This window comes from Penicillium macrosclerotiorum (assembly GCF_028827735.1).
Source record: "Penicillium macrosclerotiorum strain IBT 26536 chromosome Unknown utg000006l_segment0_segment0, whole genome shotgun sequence".
Classification (NCBI taxonomy): Eukaryota; Fungi; Ascomycota; class Eurotiomycetes; order Eurotiales; family Aspergillaceae; genus Penicillium; species Penicillium macrosclerotiorum.
In genome coordinates, this window is record NW_026643085.1 from 1,655,582 (window position 1) to 1,677,043 (window position 21,462).

General features: G+C 50.1%; 7 protein-coding genes across 7 annotated transcripts; 3 read left to right on the forward strand and 4 right to left on the reverse strand.

Annotated features, from left to right (window-relative positions):
- Nucleotides 1-4,607: 4,607 nt before the first annotated feature.
- On the forward strand, nucleotides 4,608-8,425 carry N7462_005887 (putative serine/threonine protein kinase (Kin4); the record flags this gene model as incomplete). Its single annotated transcript, XM_057077605.1, has 5 exons — nucleotides 4,608-4,634; nucleotides 5,035-5,148; nucleotides 5,169-6,386; nucleotides 6,488-6,748; nucleotides 6,875-8,425. 5 exons carry the CDS (start codon nucleotides 4,608-4,610, stop codon nucleotides 8,423-8,425), a joined length of 3,171 nt encoding a protein of 1,056 aa, XP_056933185.1.
- Nucleotides 8,426-9,686: 1,261 nt separating this feature from the next.
- N7462_005888 (Ldh family oxidoreductase) lies at nucleotides 9,687-10,772 on the reverse strand (the record flags this gene model as incomplete). Its single annotated transcript, XM_057077606.1, has 1 exon — nucleotides 9,687-10,772. One exon carries the CDS (start codon nucleotides 10,770-10,772, stop codon nucleotides 9,687-9,689), a length of 1,086 nt encoding a protein of 361 aa, XP_056933186.1.
- Nucleotides 10,773-12,621: 1,849 nt separating this feature from the next.
- N7462_005889 (uncharacterized protein) lies at nucleotides 12,622-14,845 on the reverse strand (the record flags this gene model as incomplete). Its single annotated transcript, XM_057077607.1, has 3 exons — nucleotides 12,622-13,587; nucleotides 13,662-14,640; nucleotides 14,694-14,845. The coding sequence occupies 3 exons, from the start codon at nucleotides 14,843-14,845 to the stop codon at nucleotides 12,622-12,624; spliced, it is 2,097 nt and encodes a 698-aa protein (XP_056933187.1).
- Nucleotides 14,846-15,320: 475 nt separating this feature from the next.
- Nucleotides 15,321-15,792, forward strand: N7462_005890 (Dabb family protein; the record flags this gene model as incomplete). The annotated part of the gene is made up of 3 exons (XM_057077608.1): nucleotides 15,321-15,339; nucleotides 15,402-15,630; nucleotides 15,687-15,792. 3 exons carry the CDS (start codon nucleotides 15,321-15,323, stop codon nucleotides 15,790-15,792), a joined length of 354 nt encoding a protein of 117 aa, XP_056933188.1.
- Nucleotides 15,793-15,871: 79 nt separating this feature from the next.
- On the reverse strand, nucleotides 15,872-16,582 carry N7462_005891 (SIMPL domain-containing protein; the record flags this gene model as incomplete). Its single annotated transcript, XM_057077609.1, has 1 exon — nucleotides 15,872-16,582. One exon carries the CDS (start codon nucleotides 16,580-16,582, stop codon nucleotides 15,872-15,874), a length of 711 nt encoding a protein of 236 aa, XP_056933189.1.
- Nucleotides 16,583-17,120: 538 nt separating this feature from the next.
- N7462_005892 (uncharacterized protein) lies at nucleotides 17,121-18,059 on the reverse strand (the record flags this gene model as incomplete). The annotated part of the gene is made up of 1 exon (XM_057077610.1): nucleotides 17,121-18,059. The coding sequence occupies one exon, from the start codon at nucleotides 18,057-18,059 to the stop codon at nucleotides 17,121-17,123; it is 939 nt and encodes a 312-aa protein (XP_056933190.1).
- Nucleotides 18,060-19,422: 1,363 nt separating this feature from the next.
- On the forward strand, nucleotides 19,423-21,356 carry pbs2 (mitogen-activated protein kinase kinase PBS2; the record flags this gene model as incomplete). The annotated part of the gene is made up of 2 exons (XM_057077611.1): nucleotides 19,423-20,904; nucleotides 20,964-21,356. The coding sequence occupies 2 exons, from the start codon at nucleotides 19,423-19,425 to the stop codon at nucleotides 21,354-21,356; spliced, it is 1,875 nt and encodes a 624-aa protein (XP_056933191.1).
- Between the last annotated feature and the right edge of the window lie 106 nt (nucleotides 21,357-21,462).

Genomic DNA, 21,462 nt, shown 5'->3' on the forward strand with positions numbered 1-21,462 from the left:
CAAACCTCCGCATTGTCCTTTACATTCATAGGCAAAATTTAGGAAAAGTCAGCTTCTTTGGTATAGGTACATATGTGACTCATGGTAAGAATATTTTCTTTCTTCGCTTTCAATTCCAGCATCGACATTAAGCCCACGTCCGACATGGAGGCAAAAATTACCGAAGCTTTCCAAGGCGCCCGACGATTTAGGAAGAGACGACGTGTATGGACTGTAGGTTTACAGGGAATGATGACTAGATTCATATTCATTGGCCCTTTTCACTCATTTGTTGTTCCTTCTACGGTGCTACGAGTCTTGAAGTCTGCCACTAGACAATTTCTTTCACTTGGTCTAGCCGGCTATGAATCTTCAAGCTACGCAATGTTTAATATGCAGTCTCCTAGATATACCCCTATTTACCATCTTCTTAGGGCTCTATCAAAAGGCTAGCTTCAATGTCAACCAAATTCAACCAGCATGTGAGGGGATAGCGGATTATTTCTCCTTCTGGGAGCATGGATTGGCTAGATATTGAAGATCTAGACAATAGGTTGGAGTAAATAATAAACCCAGTATTTTGTCATAGTAATAGGTCCCCACTTTCACTTTCCGCTCGTAAATGCAGTTTAACATTTGACAAATATTTGTTTTCGGCTAAACTACCCAGGCGAAGTCCGGACCTCTTTTTCGAAATCTTGCTCGTATTGGCGACAATCCAATGAGGAGGTTGGGAAAAATGCGAGCGATCTCAGATGTAGAGCTGTTGATGGCGAATGATCAAAGAAATCCATACACGGCAAAAGCAGCCAACGTCAAGGATGGGTTTTTGTGATGAGCCATATGAAAGTTTCTAATTCGTGCCAAATAACGCGTGGAGTGAAGTCTATGAACGCAGTGCAACCGAGGACGCAGGTCAAGGAGGTGGCAGCGAGTTCCGGGGCAACTGCGCAGGATTGCAGGTAAGTCGAGTCGATCGACGCCTCCGCCCGAACATAGTTTCACGCCACAGTTTTATCTATCACCTTTCACCTCACTCCTCCGATTCCTCACCAAACAGATCCAGTGGCGCTCATAGATCTGAAATCAAGGTTTCGGCCAGGTAGGACAGTTGTGCCTTTCGGGGATATTGTCCAGCGCCTCGGTTATCCAGTGCAGAGAGAGTGTTTCTCACCCCAGGAGCACGGCTTCCACCACCGCTACTTGGGCAACAACCACGACCCTGGACCGTGCGTCATTCTCGACGCCTGTTGATTGAGGGTGATAATGTGACGAATTGGAACTACGAGTAGGATTTTCGCCTCTGTTACCGCTGATTCGGATGATAGGCGCTCTATTGGACGATGGCTCGCCATGACCAAGCTGCCAGCGCATCATCCGCTTGACAGTTGGCCAGCCCTTACGCTCGGCCAATGATGAGACTTACCAGATGCAAATCCCCTCCACACCGACACATCGATGCAGTGTGAATCATGAGAGGGGGGGAGGAGCAATTCTGAGAAGGTTGAAGTCTCAAAAAACGAGAAGCCTGACAACGAGATGCTTATTTGCTCGTTTCTCGTTGGAGCCTGACCCCCATTCTTTTGCGAGGCTAAGATCGATGACGGACCGACTCGTCGTTCTGGCCGATTTGCTCGCCCCTGATGTGGAGAGTCGGGCCAGCAAAATGGTAGCGCTGACCGTTGCAGTGGGTATCGGAGTCAAGACATAGGTGGAGCGTGCACGATCCAGTGCAAACACCAGGAACCAGAACGCCGCGCTCTGGCTGGGTTCATTTGAATGTCTTTCGATATCTTTCGTTGCCGCAGAACCAGTAGGAACCCCAGGTATAATTCACGTTGCAATGAGTGTGGTATTCAAGACCAAGATCTGCCCCGATCCGCCTCACTACCTTGGTTCCGTTGCGACGGATCCGTGGGCGCGTCGCCGGTGCAGTTCCAGGGATTCGGTGACGGGAGAAGCGATCACAAATTCGAGATCGAGAGGGAAAAAAAGGGGGAAGATTCGCATCCTCCATGGGTCTGCTCGTCTTGTTGGTGATGTGTGTACTTCCTCCACAGAGTACTGCTACACTAAACCATACCGAGTACATAGACGCCATGGACAACACCGTTTGAAGTACGGATACTTCGCCCAATCCTGTTCGCCCACCAATCCCCGTCTACAGCTTCACCCCGGCTCGTTTAGTTTCCCCCTGGCCCGACGTTGCTAAGGCAAGACAAAAAAAAAAAAAAAGCCCCGAGCTCTAGCCGTTATTCGGGAGGTCCGAAACCAATTCCTTTGATTCGCGCCCATTGACAAATTGACAATTGGACCGGCGCGGCTTCCTGCAAAGCATTTGGGTAGTCCAAGGCGATCGACTACTGGGATCTAGGTACTCGCCCCCATCCCCCCCGGATCGGTGCCATAATGGAATCGATTCCCTGGCAACCACTTAGTTCCCCTCCCCCGAATCCGATCTAATATCCCAATAATTAATCTATTTCTTTCTGATCTCAGCTGCCCAGCATCATCCATCAATGCCACCATAGTTGGTCCGATCCTCGATCGCGGGTCCTTTCTCGGGGGAAACGCCGTGGTGGCCTAATGACGATCGTCGGTGCTAGGGAGAAGCCCACTCCGCGCGAATGCGAAACAGCCGGCGCCCCCCTTTTTTTGAAACAGACCCTCTTGTTTTTGGTTTTCTTTTTTTCTTTATTTATTTCGGTGGCTTTTTTGCTCTTTTGCTCGCACTGTCACCCTAGTGTCGCTCATGGCGTACCAGCTGAGTAGAGCTGTTGCATGGGTGACCCCTGGAGCCCTCGATGTCAGTATAGACCTGATATGCAAAGAGCAGATCGATTCTGGCGATACCAGACTGGTTTAGTCTTTGGCACTGTTACACCCCCAGACCTTCGACCTGCCTTTTTCCTCTTTAGTCAGTTAATTATTTTTTCTTTTTCTTGTTGTTGTCCCCCCTCTCTGGCCTTTGACCTTCAATGCGGAGACCGTCCACATGCGAGGATCAGGCCTCGGACCTCGCACCTATTTTGCTCTATCACAGGTGAGGTAAGGGACGAGGTCAGCCGCTGGAGACTTCCTCATTTCGCGCCGGTTGGTAGAATGGATAGTGTGCTGGGCTGGACTAGTAGGAATAATCGTCCAATACTCCTCGACTGGTCATTATGCCGCCAAGTATCTGAATGGAGTACGGAGTACCACATATCTATATGGGAATCGAGAGTGACTATCAGCACGTCCAGATCCCGATCGGGGGTATATTCCGTCCTCGTTCCTGGGATGGACGATGGATTATTGATCCTCCTTGTTTGCCAACAACCGTAGAGAGCAATGATATGCTGAGTGCGGATCGCTAGGCGCGGAGGATCCTGTTCGAGTCATACTGCAGGCGCTGGTTATTTTTGTCCTGATCTCGGCGTGTCATGGGCGGCAGACTCACACAGGCAAATGCATTCGACTGGCCCCAGTGGCTAAATAGTTAGATCACTCGGTCATGAGTAGCTCGGTGTGATATAGTTCTCCATATTAAGTTCGAATTCTTCGCAAGCCTGTTGGAATAAAGGATTTTTTAAGCATATTCGATTTAGCATCTCACGGGAGCAATCAAGCTTTCCCGGCTATCCGCTGTAGGTAGATTTTATATTTTGTATAGCTATTTCGCTATAGCGTTTATAGGGGGGTGTGTAGGGCCAGATGAGAGCATCACTGCAAGATTCCAGGGTTCCCAGTGACGAAGTGACGAGGTGACGAAGTGACGAGGCGCTTGCGGAAGGGGCTCAGCGGGACCCCAGACGTTAAAGATGCCCCCAAATTCTGCCCCGAACCCGCTCGACCACCGGTTAACGCTAAACCCGCCCAACCCGCCCAACTTGTTCCCTCGGGGCTGCCGCCGCTCGTCTCCTCGTCCACTCGGCCTCGCGCACCTTGAAACTCCCATTTCCATTTCCTCCCCTCTTCTTCTACCCTCAACTTCCCCCTCCCCCTTCTCACTACCCTTCCCCCCTCCTCTTATCGTGAGGCCCTGTCATCTGCGGCTTTTCTTTTTTCTTTTTCTTTGTCCTTTCAATTTAATCTTGTTGTTTTCCTACCCTTCCCTCCTCCCCCAGCTTCAACCAGCCCCCTTTTCGAAGGAACTCCACTTCCATATCTTCGGACCGGTGCTTCCCGCCTTTCACTCCCCTCGCGCCCCCTGTCCGCGCGCGAAACCCCCCCTCCCACCCCTCCCAACTGCCCTTCGATCATGTTCAACTTCTGCAATTGAACTGTTGGGAAATTCAATCGCGTCTGAGACATTCGGTTCCCGCGTTTGTTTCCCCCAGTTCGCGGACAACGTGCTGCCCCCAGGTCGTGGGCCGGAGAGGGGACTCTAGAACGCTGCAGTGCAGGTATCTTCCACCTTCTCTTTGTTTCTTGCAAAGTTTTGCCTTGTTCGACGCGTCTCTCCCCTGAAATTGTATCGCGACCGGGTGTCGGATCAAAATATCGTGCGCCTGTCATCGTGGTGTACGATTTCACTGCTTTGGGGTTCGGCTGCATATCCCCAGGCCGGGCATTCTTGTGAACCATCCCCCATTCTTGCGATCGATCTTTTGCCTGTCAGTTCAGCCCTATCCCTGATAAAGTTGCACATGTTTGCCGTCATTCCAGAAGCTGTGGTGGGGTGCATTAAATTTGACGCGGAAGATATATACTGACGTATGGCTTGATTACTTGCTTGCAGCTGGTGAGGCTGAACGTCGACACTCGGCGAGTGCGACCGATCGCCCAACCTCCCCTTAATTTCTCCGCCCAACCACCCTCCCACCCCGGAAAGGTTCTGGCTTTTCTTGTCCCTCCCTGGGTACATCAATTGCCTGGCCATTGACTGCTCGACTCCTCGACCACCCTCTGGTGCCCAATTGAGGACGCTGTCGTGGACCGACAAACAGTCGCGTCGGACTGCGCATTAGAAGGCGCTTGTGGTCGACCGCGATTGCAAATTAATTCCCTCTTTCGCCGATTTTCCCGACCGCTCCTTCGTGCGAGCCTCAATTTGGTCTAATTTCCTCTCAACAGCTCCTGTGTGAGGTCGGCCCGGAGCAGCTTCTGACGGCTATGAGCACTTCCCATCAGCCTAACCTTTCTCTTCCCGCCCACGCACCCGTCTCGACGCATACAGTCCCATCTCCGGTTTCAAAGAATGCGCGCAGCAATTTCCCCGATATGCTAGGCTCACCCCCGGTTCCTCCCCGAGGACCTCCTCGACTCACCATAGCCGCCGCAGCCCCAACGGCTCATCCACCGAAAAGATCAACTCCCGACACGGGAAGAGCCGTACTGACCGCAAAGAAAATCGCGAACGATCCCGCGACGATCGGAACGGAAAGAGTCGGTCACGACGCCCCGATCCCTTAGAAGAGGCCACGCGCGAGTCCGGCAGGCCCAGAGCGATTCCCGTATCCAACCCTCAAACAGAGCCCGGTATGGAGGACCTTTCGGAACAGGAGTTGGTGAAGGAACCGAGTGCTGTCATCAATTCGATGCTGGTCAGCGATCCGGTGGTTGACCGGGAGCGAGAACAGGTGCGGCAAGTTGGCGCATCGCCTGCCGCCGCGGCCGTCGTCGAGTCGACCACTCCAAACTATGGTACACCAGGAGGTGAAAATGCAGAGGACGGAACCCGAGCAGGACATCGCAGCCGGCAGGATTACAATAATGGAAACACCATCAAGCGCAAGGAGACGACATTCGGCACCTATATTCTTGGTCAGACGCTCGGTGAGGGTGAATTCGGCAAGGTCAAGCTGGGATGGAAAAGAGACGGTAGCATCCAGGTCGCGATTAAGCTTATTCGCCGGGAAACCCTGGGATCTAACCCCAATCGCCTGCCCAAGATCTATCGTGAGATCTCGATTTTACGCGACCTCGCCCACCCCAATATCGTCCGGCTGCACGAGATGGTGGAAACCGACCGCCATATCGGTATCATCATGGAGTACGCGTCCGGAGGTGAATTGTTCGATTACATTCTCAACAACCGCTACCTCAAAGACAATTCTGCCCGTCGCTTATTTGCACAGCTAATCTCTGGTGTGGGCTACCTGCACAAAAAGGGCATCGTCCATCGAGACCTCAAACTGGAGAACCTGTTGCTGGATCGGAACCGAAATATTATCATTACCGATTTTGGATTTGCCAACACTTTCAATCCGGCCGATCCATTGGATGAGGAAATCGAATATAACCTCACCAATAAGGAATATGTCAAGCGCAAACGCTTAGACAAACCAGGGCCAGATGGATTAAGACGGGGTGATCTCATGCAAACAAGCTGTGGAAGTCCATGCTATGCAGCTCCAGAGCTAGTTGTGAGCGACTCACTGTACACTGGTCGCAAGGTTGATGTTTGGAGCTGCGGTGTGATTCTGGTGAGTTTCCTGCTGTTGTTGATTTGCTTTGCCTGCACTGTTGTGTCCAAGTTCTCCTTTTGGTCCAAACGTTGGACTAATCTCTTTCTGCCTATTCTTAGTACGCTATGCTAGCAGGCTATCTCCCATTCGACGATGACCCGGCAAACCCAGACGGAGATAACATCAACCTCCTTTACAAATACATAGTCACCACTCCTCTTACATTCCCTGAATATGTCACTCCTCATGCCCGTGATCTATTGCGACGGATCCTAGTCCCCGATCCCCGGAAACGTGCCGATCTGTTTGAAATTGCCCGTCATAGCTGGTTGAGTGAATACTCCCACGTTGTCTCGCATATCACCAGCAGCACAACGAATGTGGCAGACATTTCCAACTCAACAATACCGGCCGGTAAGATTTTCAAAGCTCCGTGGATTTGATATTAGAGGTCCAGCTCAGATCAACTGACTTATTGTTCTACGTTCACAGAAACCCGAAACGAGGCGCCGTCGCTGGCCCGCAGCGCTTCAGTTCGCGAGCCGCCCAAAACCAGTCAAAACTCTGTTCCAGCTGTTGGTGGGCTCAATCACCATGCTGGGGATGTTTCACAGGATTCTCCCAGTGAGAAGTCCAAGACATCTCGGGATGCAAAACGGAGAACCGTCCAGGTCGAATATGTTGCCCCTCAATCGCAAACAGCTCGGGGAGAGTACCAAGGGGGTGATCCAGAACCGCGACCCCGCGGTGCTGCCCAGCACGAGACGGCAGAACAAGCGCCTGCACCACCAGCTAAAGATACAACAACTCGGACTGCTCCTAAGCCGCCAGTCAACTATGACAAACCATTACCGGGCCACTTTCCCCGTTCAGCCTCCGATAATGCAGCATTTACTGGTACCCATACTACTGCTACAGGGCCTCCTCCAACTACACGTCCGACAACAGGCGGTTCAATGGCTTCCTTTCACACTGGTCGCTTGCCTTCTCGGGGATCATATGGACAACCTGTGGCTCCTACCGTCACTGCGACAAATACGGAAGGTCGCCTGGCGCAACCCAAGAGTGGCCAGTTCTCACTGGCACAAAACCCAGCGCAGGCATCCACCGCATCCATTGGCCGCCCAAGCACCCAACAACTGCCCTCAGCATTCAACCCAACTCCTCGACAAGAGCCACCCAAGGGCCACAAGCGCTCAAACACGGTATCTAGCATTGGCGAAAAGCTCTTTGGTCGCTCTGGTTCTATTCTGGGTGGCCGTGGCTCGCAGAGCAATGCTGCTTCTCGTGCTACGCGAGCCAATAAGCGTTATCCTCCTACAAGCATGAAAGAGACTTTACCTCGGGAAGATTCTCGCGTCTCCATGGATTCTCGACGCTCAATGCAATACACGCATAATCGCAAGGCCAGTGAGGCAGGAGAGGGACGCCCTCGTCGGTTCTCGCTTCTTCCGCCTTCTTTTTCGTTCCGAAATTTCTCATCAGGTCGGGCCCAGACTCCTGAGGAGGCTTCCCAGACTCCGCGCACACCAGATCCCCATGGTCCACCACGCCCAGCCACAGGCCCCATCCAGAGTCGTTCTCGGGCAACAAGTTATGGGACACAGGACGCTATGGGCATGGTAAATGAAGGGCCTGCGGACGAGGTACATGCTGAACAGAAGGATTCAGAGCCCCTCAGCTATGAGGCTCAAATTGACCAGCAATTTGCCGAGCTCGGGTCTCGCTTTGGCCAGACGCAGGACACATTTGGCACCATCTCTTCGGAACAGGTCTATCACAACCCCGAGGATCACTACTCTGGTCACAACTACACCTATTCGTCAAAGCCGAATTATTACGATGAATATAACGGCACCTACGAAAGCTTGCCTCGCCAGTCTATGCAAACTGGCCGCCGTGGCCCGAACGTGTTGCAGAAGAATCATCGCAAATTCGCCGATGCCTATGAATATGAGCGAGATGGATCCCACCATTCTGGAAGCTCCGGTGCTGCCCGCAAAGTCATGGACTTCTTCCGCCGACGTGCCAAGTCCCGCGCTGGCGATGGCCAGTAATTTTCTTGCATTGTTAGCTTCAACAAAAGCGACCTGCTTCTCCCACCTCATCTCAATTGGAAGCAGCCATGGAAGAACGGTGGATTCAGAAAATTCAGTTTCCACCCGCGATCCTGGAAGCAGATTTCAAACCAAACCCACTTCAGTATCCTAATGCTTTAATTTTTCCCTCCTCCCCCCAGACATGAGCGAAAAACCAAGGGCACAGCGAGGATGTTTGAATTAACCATGTGATACCCTGCTTTTTGTCCCCTCCCATACCGTGCATTGAGCGCACTTGTTCATCCGCCGGGTGTTTGATTAATTATCTAGCATGCTCATTTCCTTTGTCAGAATAAATTTTCCTTTTCTTCTTTGCTTAATGTCTCATTTTTTCCTTTTGGCCTGTTCCATTTTTTTTTCCTTGAGTGGTTTCGTGCAGTACCCCCTCATCCATTCCCATTTTTCTATTTCACCTGTTATTATTATCTCTGATTGTAAAGTGGGACCATATCTGTGTTCTTGTTCAGAGTATTCTCCTCCCCATTTTTGTTGTTTCTCATCATTGCGTCTTGTGTCCCATTCCTGTGTCCCTGTTGTCCCCCTACCCTGTTTCCTATGCAGTTTCTTAGCTCTCTGTCTTATACGGGAGGTTTTTCTTCAGACGATAATTGAATTGTTGTGACACTAATCGTTCTATGCCTTTCTGCATATATCTCGCTATCTTTGTTATCTCATTTCTCTTTCCGTCACTGCCGGATGTATCCGTTGGAGACGCGTTCCTTTAGGGGAGTTTTGTGGCTGGTAACTCAAATCACGCTCAGTCTCCGTAGCCTATTTTGGTTTGATGACTGCTTGACTGCTTGACTGCTTGACTGCTTGACTGCTTGACTGCTTGACTGCTTGACTGCTTGACTGCTTGACTGTTAGCTTTTTTTGTTGGGCTATTTGTCCCGTCGATTGACATCTCTTGGGTCAGTCAGTTGTATATTTTATTTTCCTGGGCTTGCCAGGGAGGCCTTTTGCTTGGACTTGTTATGGCATCACTCAACTTTGATCTATATACGTAACTCCATATTCAGTGGGGCCAATACACTTTCTGGTCTTTCGTAAATTATAATTATCATTTATGTAGGGTAGTCTCTCATCACCTCTCATCACAGTTGGATCTGGTAAAATGGAAATAGATAATAGATATACAGAGAAGATTCTCAAACTCGACCCGCAGATTTACATCAGATCACATTGGATTCTGATGGCCAGGCCACACTTTAACCTCAATTCAGTTCTTCTGAACTTTCAACCGCTCCACGTTCACCCGATCTGCCTCCTGATTCAATGCAGCCACCTCAGCCTCCGCAAAAGGAATCCCCTCTTTGCGGCGTTTCTGCTCCGTAAGACACTCGATCTCCCCAGGGAAATAAATGCGATCCACACCCGCCATCTTCTCCGACTCGACAACACGCTTATACAGATAATCCATCCGCGCCTGAAACTCCTCCATCGTCATAAACAAGTCCGGCTTGACCGCCACCAAGAAGTGGCCCACATCCGCCGGTCGTGACGGGTCATACGGGCCCGCGACATGTCCTGCAAACGCCGCCCCCGAAAACACCCCGGAGAAGACATCCATCATGATCGCCAGCGCTGACCCCTTCGGCCCACCCATCGGCAACATCACGCCCTCCAGCGCTCGCGCCGGGTCCTCTGTCCGTGCCCCGTCTGCGTCCAGAGCCCACTCCGCCGGAATGCGCTCTCCGCGCCGCAGCGCCTTGTAGATCTTGCCGCGGGCGGCCACGCTGGGCGCCATATCGAGAATAAATGGGCGTGTGGGGTCGCCCGAGGGTGCGCCGCACGCAATGGGCGACACGCCCATCAGTTTTTCGCGGCCGCCCCAGGCCGGCAGCGCGGGCGACGAGTTCGTGAACACCAGGCTCATCATGCCCGCGTCGAGCGCCTGCTGCACGATCCATGCTGACATGCCGAAGTGGTTTGAGTGCTTCACGGCCACGAGCCCCACGCCGAAGGTGGCGGCCATCTCAATGGCGCGGGCCATGCCAGCGGCCGCGGCAACGAAGCCGAACCCGTTGTGCGCATCGACTTGCGCGACGGCGGGTGTGATCTGGTGCAGGGTGGGTGTGGCGGTGGGGTCGAGCACGCCTTGGCGGATGCGCTCCATGTAGGAGGGAATGCGATTGCTGCCGTGGGTGTCGACGCCGCGCAGGTCAGCGGCGACGAGGCATTTGGCAACGGTGGCGGCGCTGGAGGGTGAGCAGTTGTTGGCGATGAGGATGCGCTCGACAAAGGAGTGCAGGTCTGCCGGGTCGATGTAGTGCATTGTTGGTGAAGGGTCGTTGGAGTCTGCCATGGTGGGTATGTGTCGTTGGGCTGTTGAAAATCGTCGGCAAGGTTCTTGAATGGGTTCTAGGAGCAATTGAGCGACTGTGGCTGTCAATTGGTGGGAAGGTTGAGCTTTTCTTGTTTTATTGTCTATTGTTTGGTAGAGGGTTGGCTTGTCGAGTCGTGTTTTATATTGCGGAGAAGCTTCAGTGAGGGTGCGGATGCGTCCCGCTGCATGCGGAGGCCTCCCGATGGGAGACGATATAATAATATTGGAGTGGGGGCACAGTGCAAAAATCATGTGTGTGCAATTTAGAGCTATGGAGATATTTGAAATGTTTTGTTCTAAATCTAAATTGGGACAACTCATGTGCATTGCACTGACGGGGATTCTACCTGCACAAGTAGTATATACACTTGCACTAAGCTTTTGCTTCTATGTTAGTCCTCAACTTAACATCATCTTCGGCTCCATGAAAAACTTCATCTTCATTATGAATCTATCTATATGCTTCCCATTAGCTTCTTTTGGTCCGGAGGGTACGTGTAATAGTACCATTAACAACCAGATTCTTCTTGTAGGATGTTCTTTTAGCTTTTGAATATCCTCCACGTAGTTTTGAGCAAGAATATAATCGGCCTCTGAGGGGCATCGGCCTTGTGTGAACAGACCACAGGCTCGAACAAAAATGGCTTCAAATCAAGATTTTAGAGAAGTATCTGAATGCATAACTGTGAATTATCACGCTCTGTGAGTTTTGGTGATATATAATAGTATTTTGTGTCAAAAAGTTCTACCGCCAGTCTCAGTTGACTATTGTACTTCCGATTGAGTAGGAGATTAATAGATTTAGGTGAATAATTTTGACCGAGGAAAATAAATGAAAGCAGATGACTATACCTAGCCGTATCAAGTCGGATGCAACACATTCCTGGTTGGAGCAAACTGATAGAAATATATTGACAAGCAGTTTTGAAATGGCCTGGGTGCCTAGTAGTATGACTATTTGCGGGAGTTCTACTAAAAATTAAGTGAAGGTAGTTGAAATATTCATATCCATGCTAGAACCCACTTGTAGACCTAACACCAACACCGCGGGAAACTTCGCAACACCTCTCAATGGCTTAAGACAGCATTTTGGGATCGATAGCGAGGCAATCATGACTAGAGAAGCTATTATGAATATCAATAGGACCTACGGCTCAGTTGGTAGCAGCGGTCGTGAAAAGTAAATAAGGTGTGTTGGACCGAGGTTAGGAAAAGCTTTGGGGATTAACACGTTTAGTCTGTTCTTTTCTGATCGTATTTTCCTAAAATTTCAGGTCTATCAGAAGACAAAAACGCTGGAAATATAATATAAAGTACAACTTTGCGGGCGGAGAAATAGAATAGGGCTAGTTGTAAGTCACAGTTGTGCTGGAGACCGTTAGCACCACATAGCGAGCATCCAGAAGAGGAAACGGCTTGGCTTGTGGTGATATTTTTAGACAGATAAGATTATCATATATTCAGGGCGTGTGGCGTAGGTGGTAACGCGTTCGCTTTGCATGCGAAAGATCCGGCGTTCGAGTCGCCGTTCGTCCATTTCTTTTTTTCGGGTTTACAACTCCATATTATCTATCGATTATATAATTTTTATCTATTCAGCCACTCCCTCTTTTCTATCGTTTTTCCTATTCTATATTTTTTTGCCTTATAATAATTGGGTTTTATCCCAGTTGATCAGGAGTTCCGATCAGAGTACGTCTATAATGCTTTTTCGGATATATATATTCACATTGCTCTTTAAGTTCATTATATACATACTGTATTTCCAATCGCTCAAACAAGCACAAAACGTACATAATACAGGTAACGCCCATCCAGATTCCTAGTCTTAATTTAGCATCGTCAGTGTAGGATCTAGGTATTGCTGGATGATAGTATCAAAATCTGGCACGCCAGTAAAATCCATAAAACCCCCAGGCATTGAGTCATGAGCCCAGCTCATACCTCCAAGATGGAAATCATTATCGTCCAGAAGCGTGCCTACTGAAGGGGTGACTTCCACAGCGGAGTCAATATGACCTGGGGTCTCGGTGCTGGCGCCTTCATTGGCAGTTTGCGACCGTGTATGTCTTGTACTTCCCATGCTTGGATAAGCAGCCGGAAGCCGCGGGGATGAATCAAGGTTGCGAGCTTTAACCAATCGCTGTACTGTGATTCCGGATAATTCATCAATACAATCTCTCGCCCTTCGAGCCTCGGTCCAGTGCTCCCCAATGCTGCTGAGGATGTTCAAGCTTATGCCTGTATCTGCCACCAGGTCATCAATTTGAATCAGCGAGGCAACATGTGGCAATCTCCAGAGACAGTGCAACATAATCAGTGTACTGAGGAATATGGAGTGTACGATGAGTCTGCTGTACAAGAGAGCTTCTTGCCGATACAATTCCCCAAAGCCTCGCAATAAGTCACGAGCATGCTGAAAGCACTGAGCGAGCAGAACCTCTGATGGATCAGGTATGCCAGGACTAGGGCGCAGGACCAGAATCATTATTTCGTGATACTTTGTCTCGCACATTCTAGCAACTGACTCCATTCCGACCACCCGAGGAATTTCGGAATACCATGCTTGGAGACGGCCTATCATTTCACTCTGCCACTGATGGATGTCAGCAACAGGGGGATATGCGTAACGAGGAGGATCTCTGCAGATGCTGTGCATCACATATTTGATCTCCGAATTTAACCGTGCTAATTTGAAGAAATGGACTGAATATGTCATATGAGAGGGCGAACTATTGCTGAGACTCGCCTCTGCTGTATCAGCGAGACACCTATCGGCAACATCGGAAGGGAGCTATCGACCAAATCAGTATATGCCCACCCCAAATGCCGAGCCGAAGAAGTTCCAAGAAAGTCCCAAGAGCTTACCCGAAGTTCACATGCTTCATCACGCAATCCAATTGGGCGTCCCATCATCGTCCCTAGAGTCCGATCGAAATTGTAAACCACCCAGAAGATCCGAGTTCTCATCTCTTGCTCCAGGAAGGAGATCTGAAATGTTGAGGAAGTACGCACGTCGCGCTGGAGTCCCAGATCAATGAGTGCACCTAAGCATTGGTAGTTTAGGCTCCAAATGTTGACACCACACGAAGGGTTATGCAGAGCATACACCATGAGGAGGAGGAGACCTTGGAGACCTTCCAATGAACCTTCCGAACATGCGCCTTCAAAGTATCGAGTGGCTGCAGTATAATAACCTTCAGCAGGCAATCGGAGTCGAAACCTCCGCGAGAGATCTGACGCCGCAATCGCCAGCACCATGTAGACATGAAAGGCGATGGATGGACTAGGGGTCGCTCCCGGTTCGAGATTGTACATACTCTCAAGGCGTTGGATGTGCGATGGCTCATGTAGGAATGGATATAGAATATGAACAGAAGAAAAGTATTTCGCAGACAGCTCAATTGCGTCTTCCTTGTGTGTGGGTAATGATGCCGGGCTGTTGAACAAATCTGCCGATAGAGAGATCGGCTCCCGTATAGTTTGGCTCCCTGGAGGTCTTGCTCTCCGCCCTGTGCTGGAAAATACCAGATTTGCAAGAAAATAGCCACTAGATGGACCGATATATCGTGCCTCTGCTCCTGAGGAAAGCGACACCATGCCGATTTCATGAGCCTGTCTAGGTTGCGGGTGAGATTGGGGAGCCCGTCCAAGCGAAGCAGGTTGTGCCGGCTGGGGTGGTGGTGACAGAGTCGCAGGCTCGGAATCACCCTCGAAAAAATGAGTTTCATCATGCTGATAATCATTGGAATCCAGTGAAGGGCCATCTTCCAAGGATATATCATGTCTTTGCTCTTTGATTAATGACTCAAGCCATTGGACTCGCCTCTGAAGGTTTGCAATGTATCTAATACAGAATTAGTCCAGATACATATCAAGACACAATAAACGACAACCCACGTTCGGTTAACCTCCTGCTTACCCTCGTTCACGCATGGAACGTTTGCTTTCACACAGGCGCCACATCGTGGGGTCTCACCACCGCAGCGAATTTTACGCCTCTGACAACGTCGGCATGCGGCGCGATTTCGACTCCGCCGCGGAGACTCCATATCTCATGTTTCTCATACAAAATAAAATTTCTGTCCTCCGAAACCCTCGGCGGATTTTTTTGAGAGCCTCTAGGGATTCTCCAATGAAGGAATTTGATCGGATCAACGCCGTCCATCCGCTACACTGGATGACTAAGAATGTGTGATGTCAGCTTCCGGCGGCACTTTCAATATCAAATTTTTGGGACAAAACTCGAGATAAAGCTCAAATGAGAATCTAGACAGAGGCGATGTTGTTAAGTTTGAATTTATTAATTATAAACATAGATAATTGATGAGCAGCGTAGGTCACCGCTCGGGGTCGTAATTATCGTCTACGAATAGGGAGTCAGCGTCGACTAGTTGGAGCGGCCTGCCGAGACGGATAGCTTCCGTTCCCCTCCATATAAAAGAGACCGCGGGTTTGCTTGCATTGAATCAAGCGAATAACACACTCACTGAATTATTCCGATCCCTTTGAAAGCTATTTCTCATTATGACTATAGTGCATATTGGTAGGTCTTGTCATGTTGGACTTCATGCAGCCTCATTAACTTTTAGGTCTGGGATGTTATAGTTTTGTTTAAGTTTCGTGCAGAGACTGGCGAGGAGATACGAGAGAAATTCCTCACCGAAATCAAGACTCTCAAATCCCTTCCTTCTGTCAAACATCAACGACTTGTCGTTGGTGGTCCCTCAATAACCGAGCCTGCCGTGAAGAGCAAAGGATATCAGTATGCGTTACTAAGCTATCATGAAGACCGAGCAGCTTTGGCTGCCTATCAAGCAAGCAGTGAGCACGAGAAGTATGTGAAGAGAAAATGAATTCGAGCAATACGGACTTGACTGATGCAGCTCAAAGGGTGACCAGCACGTATTTTATTCCCTACCGAGAGGACCTTGTTCGTTTTGATTTTGAAGTGGACCGGGACGATGAGCCTTTATTGGGATTCGAGTCAATTTGTTGATTGAGATGTCACAAGAAAATGAAATAGATCATAAGTACACATGCTTCGCTCGTCAGAAGCAATAACCCCACATATAGCTTCAATTCTCTTTCTCTGTTTCCGCTTCGAACTTGACCACCACTTGGCTCAGGAATTCAATATCCTGCGGTGTAAGATCCATGGCTGCATCACCTAAAGCAGAGGATGTATCTACTGGTGCAGAAGATGCGATTTTGTCGGTGTGAAATCTTTTTCCATCTTGCCCTTGTCCATCATCCTCAATCTCCACAGGCACCACCTTCCTTCCCACAACTTCAGCGAAGTCATCTGCCTTCTTAAGTGCATCACGCAATGCCTGTTTGCGACATTCAGAAGCAAGTTTTTTCTCAGTCTCTTCGGTCAAGCGCCAAGTAATAGAATCGATCTCGACTTTAGGATATGTGACGAGCTTGCCCACAACCTCACTCAATTTGGCAAAATCACGAAAAACAACCAGAAAAGTTGAAGTCCCATAATGAACTCGAGGTTGAGGGAGAGGCCTCCCCTTTTCATCAAGGGGCACATCGGACCAGCTACGGAGATAAGTAGTTGAGAATTTAGTGACTGGTGCTTCTGGTGTCGCTAGACCTTCGGCCGTTTGCGGCGATAGCTCTTTGAAGAGCTGGTGAAGCTGGTTTGAAGTCACAGTCACATCTCTAGACACTGACTCCTGCTCTGGACCGTCGGAGAACACAATAACACGAAGAATGCATCGTTCTGGATAGTGGCTCATGCACGACTGACCGACAACCGTGACCTTGAGAGGTGTCATTTTAGCGACAGAAGACGAACTTTAAGACTTGAAAAAGAATGATGGCACTGTGCGGGGTGGTCAGATATATTTGTTCTGCGACACATAATCTAGTAGGCATCAGTTGGGTAGGCAACTGTTGTCAGACTCGTATTCGGACTGGAGTCATTGGCTAGTTGTCAGATTCGTATTGCACCGCATGGATGGTTACCTCTGCAAGCAATCACCAGGCAGGGGATCACCAAGCTACACAAGCGATCGTTTTTTATGCTTATTTATCGGGACAAGAAATCAATCTTATTCATAAGACCAAATAATACGATTTGTTCTTTTTATTACAAAATAAATTTATTTGAATCCTCATACGCTTCTAGCCCTAGGATTAGTTCCGATTGCCGAAAAGTCATCAGACAAGCAGCCAGACATGTTAATTGGAAAGTATGATTTATCAGAAGTATGTGTATATGGCATTTCAAGATAGGGAATGCTTGCATGTTAAATGACGTCTTACAAATCGAATTTAGGAATTCTCACTCCACTCCACTATCACATTGAGGTTTCATAGACGACTACGGGAGATAGATGGCTTCCTGGGTGTTCGAGAAGCAGCGCTGGGACCCAGATCCGAAACTTCTTCTCCGTCCCAGAACCTTTGGATTGATGTCCAGTAACGATTGGCATCTTCGATTACAAGTCCACAATGTGAGCCATGGTCAAAGACAACCTGATCAACAGGATAGCCTCGCGAGCGCGCCTCTTTTACGTGTGATTGAACGTTTTCCCAGTTGACCATAATATCCTCCTTTGAATATATATAGAGCCTTTTCGGCCCAGTTCCAAAAATGGCGGCATCGTTGATAAGCTCACGTAGGTCCTCAATGGCGCGGACAAGTCTTAGGTGCTGCAGACCATTGACCAATGACAGTGACGGATAAAGCAATGTTTTTCGAAGTAAATGACTCAGGGCCGTGTCGGGCATTGATACCTCTGTCGCTTTAATCATTCTTTGCAGGGTATCGTCTCCTGGACAGCAGTCTAGGACGATTCCAAGAAGATTGGAAAAGAAGATGGAGCCCGCGTCCAGTTCATCTTTGAAGGAAATCGCTAATTGAACAGCATTATTTCCCCCTCCATGCGAGAAAAGATGTAACAAGATGCCGCGTTGGCCACCAATGGTGCGGGGTTTCTCCCGAGTTTCTCGATTCAGAATGTAGCAAATAGCTTCGCGGGCAGGTTTGAGACTGGCGCGAATGGAACTGAATGGGCGAATGGCGGTCTTGAATATACCTGCGGTGATCAAAAGTAGTGAGGTGGTTGGGTGGATTTCCCGGTATTGCGCTAAGTATTTATTGATGCGCCGGGGAGTGGCACCCCCCACCCACGTACACAGGATCACTAGGGACGGCGAGGCAGGATTTGAGACCTGAATCGGTGCTTTGTATAGGTAAATATCTTCACCAACGGGCCGGAGAGGCTCAAAAGTGGATTCTGGGGACATGGCAACCGGTGTACGCGGTACCTGACGTTCGGGCGGGAGAGAGAAGATCCCCCCGACTCGATCCCCGCTTGAGGAAAAGATTGTGGTTAGTTCGTACTGGTCTGTGCTTCATCGAGTCGCAGGTGAACATGTCAACATGTGAACCCCTCGCTCCAGAGCTCAGCCCCAGTGTTTCTCCACCTTCACTCAAAAGTACCATACATACTGTACCCGCAGACTACTGTGATCATCTTGTCTTCGTAATATCTCCGCAAATGGTGATACGGTGGGCCAGATCCATGATTTCATGATTGGTCTCGGCTCGGCAAATAAAATTTGAGCCTCCAATGACGGCTGAAGGTTGGAAAGGAGCAGCCCAAGTCTGATTCTTGAGGATGAGACAATTTGGGGATTTTCCCCTCTGCTGACGGCAACTGAACAAATGAGAGTATGACATGGCGTGCCAACGGGCGTACCGGCCGGGATGCCATTATCCCATATCTAAAGGCAAAGCTCCAGCCAATGTGCTTTGCCCAAGGAGCTGTTTGGCGGAGCCTGGGGCTGAACACGGCCGTTTCGGCGTCGCGAGTACGCAAGCCAATCCGATAGCTCTCGCGCGAATTCTGGTCTTGGTCGGCATACTCCGGAGACCTTGTCGACCGTCATCCGATGGAATAGCCACCAAGGGCAAGCCGCACATTAAAACATGACAAAGAGGGAGTCGCAGAACAGCAAATTGGTGCTACTCCGCTGTACCAAAACCTGCTTTTCCGCTGGGTGGCGGTCGTGATTGGCTGGTCCGCCCGCCCGGTTGGAGATGCGAATCTCATTGAGGTGCACATAGGGCCCGAACGACGTCGTTGTGCAGTGACACAGGGAGAACTAGGGCGTATGAGGTACCAAACTCCAGGACCTGATTCATAAAGTCAGCATATGATGCCAGATGGTGTGGAGTTGTATAGTACGTAGGCGATAAATTGTGGCGGACAAGAAAAAAAAAAGACGGAAATGAAGCCTTGGTATTTCCGTATCCCCACCTTTATCTCTCTTATTCCTTGTTACCGTCACAGCAACTTGCGGGCTAATTATTAGCTGACCGGTATCGTTGGTGGTGCTTGAGTGGGCGTTCAACGGGTGACTTCACATTGTGATTTCAATCCGGCTTTCTTTCTGCCCCTCGCCCCCGCGCCTGCTATTTACACCCACGTTTCTCCTCTTCTCTCTTCCATTTTCCCTTCGCAACGCTTCGCCTCCCCAGACAGCGCCGTTATCCGGTGCAAGCCGAGTCCAAGACGGCCTCCTCACACCAATTGCACCGGCCCTTGTTGTCGGTCCGACTTCCTCGACCCCCTTAACCCGTCTCCCTCCCCGCCTTCCGTTCAGCATGGACGCCGATCGCGACCCTGCCGTGGAGAGCCAGCACCCGTTGGCTGAGGATGATCGCAGCCCCCAGGGCCTCGAGATCACATCTACCGCGATACCCGCTCCCCATGCCTCAACTCCTTCTCTCCGTCCAACCCGCGACCCCGCCGCCGGTATCACCGCTTCGTCCACCCACCTTGGTCAGATCAACGCCGCACGGCGGGCGGCGGGTACCCCACCGCGCCTGCAGGCTTCGATGAGTGCACAGAGCAGTGGCGGCCTGAATCAAGATATCATGGCCAAAATGAAAGCGTTCTCTCTTTCTCGACAAGGTGCCCCATTAGCACACACCGCCTCCACGGGCACAATACCCACGTCGCACGAGGTCGGGGCGGGCGGTGCTTTGGCTGGTCGCATACCGACTGTGCCGCGGCCCAATAACAAAAATTGGGCATCGTCCCCTGCAATTCCGGCTTCCATTTCGAGCCCTGCTTCGCCGAGACCAGGAGGTTTGGCTGCGAAGCGCATGAAGCCGGGCCTCAAGTTGTCAGATGTCACCGGTGGACCTCCTCCGGCGGCGAATGGGACTGAACAAAAACCGCCCGAGCAGAACGGGGAATCTGCGTTCAGCAAATACTCCGAGTTCATTGATACGAAAGCTGGAACCTTGAATTTCAAGAACAAGGCCATCTTGCACGGTGGTGGTGTCGAGTTCTCATCCGGTCACAGTTTTAAGATTTCTCTCGATGAAGTCGATCGGCTCGATGAACTAGGTAAAGGAAATTACGGTACGGTGTACAAAGTCCGCCACAGTCGTCCACATCTTCGGAAACCTGGGCTAGGTCTCAGTGGAATTATCAGCCACGCACCGGGCCACGATGAGTCGATACCTGAAGCTGGCCATCAAGACAACCTCTCGGGGGTGATCATGGCGATGAAAGAGATCCGCTTGGAGCTTGATGAGGCAAAATTCGCGCAGATTATTATGGAATTGGATATTCTCCACCGCTGTGTCTCACCCTTCATCATCGATTTCTATGGAGCCTTCTTCCAGGAAGGCGCCGTCTATATGTGCGTTGAATACATGGACGGCGGCTCAATTGACAAGCTGTATCAAGGTGGCGTGCCCGAAGATATCCTTCGCAAGGTGACGTTATCTACCGTGATGGGATTGAAGGCTTTGAAAGACGAGCACAACATCATTCACCGTGATGTCAAACCTACAAACATACTGGTTAATAGCAAGGGTCAGATCAAAATCTGCGACTTTGGAGTCAGTGGAAACTTGGTTGCTAGTATTGCCAAGACAAACATCGGGTGTCAGAGTTACATGGCGCCTGAGCGAATTGCGGGTGGTGGTATGCAACAGTCGGGAGCCTCCAGTGGCGGAACATACAGTGTACAAAGTGACATCTGGAGCTTGGGCTTGTCAATCATCGAATGTGCTATGGGACGGTACCCGTACCCACCGGAGACCTTCACGAACATTTTCTCTCAGCTACATGTGAGTTCTTATTTTTAATTTTCGAGAAGTTTTTCTCATGTTCTAACTCAATATCTAAGGCGATCGTTCACGGTGACCCCCCTGCTCTCCCAGCCGAAGGGTTTTCAGAAGAAGCACACGCCTTTGTTTCTGCCTGTCTTGATAAAAACCCGAAGAATCGACCTACATACAATATGCTACTACGTCATGCTTGGCTTGCACCTCTCATGCAGCCACCGACGGAAGCAGAATCTGCTACTGACTCCTGTGAAAGCTCTACGTCTGGATCCAATTCACCTTCAGCAATGACTGAGGATAAAGAGGTTTCTGAATGGGTTCATAAACAACTTCAGCGCCGTAAAGATGGCCTTCTCCGTGATGTTGAGAAGCCAGCTCTTCACGCCGTGGCTCTGGACAAGGTTGCCACGAGCCCAATCCACGATGAATCGTTCTCGCCATCACAGATGGACTGAGCAGCCCATTCGATCTCTCCTCAAAATTGAGGCGAGGCTTTGCTTTTTTCTCTCTCGCTTATTTGAAAGTGGTCATCACACTTGATCCACCCTGGCGCACTACGCA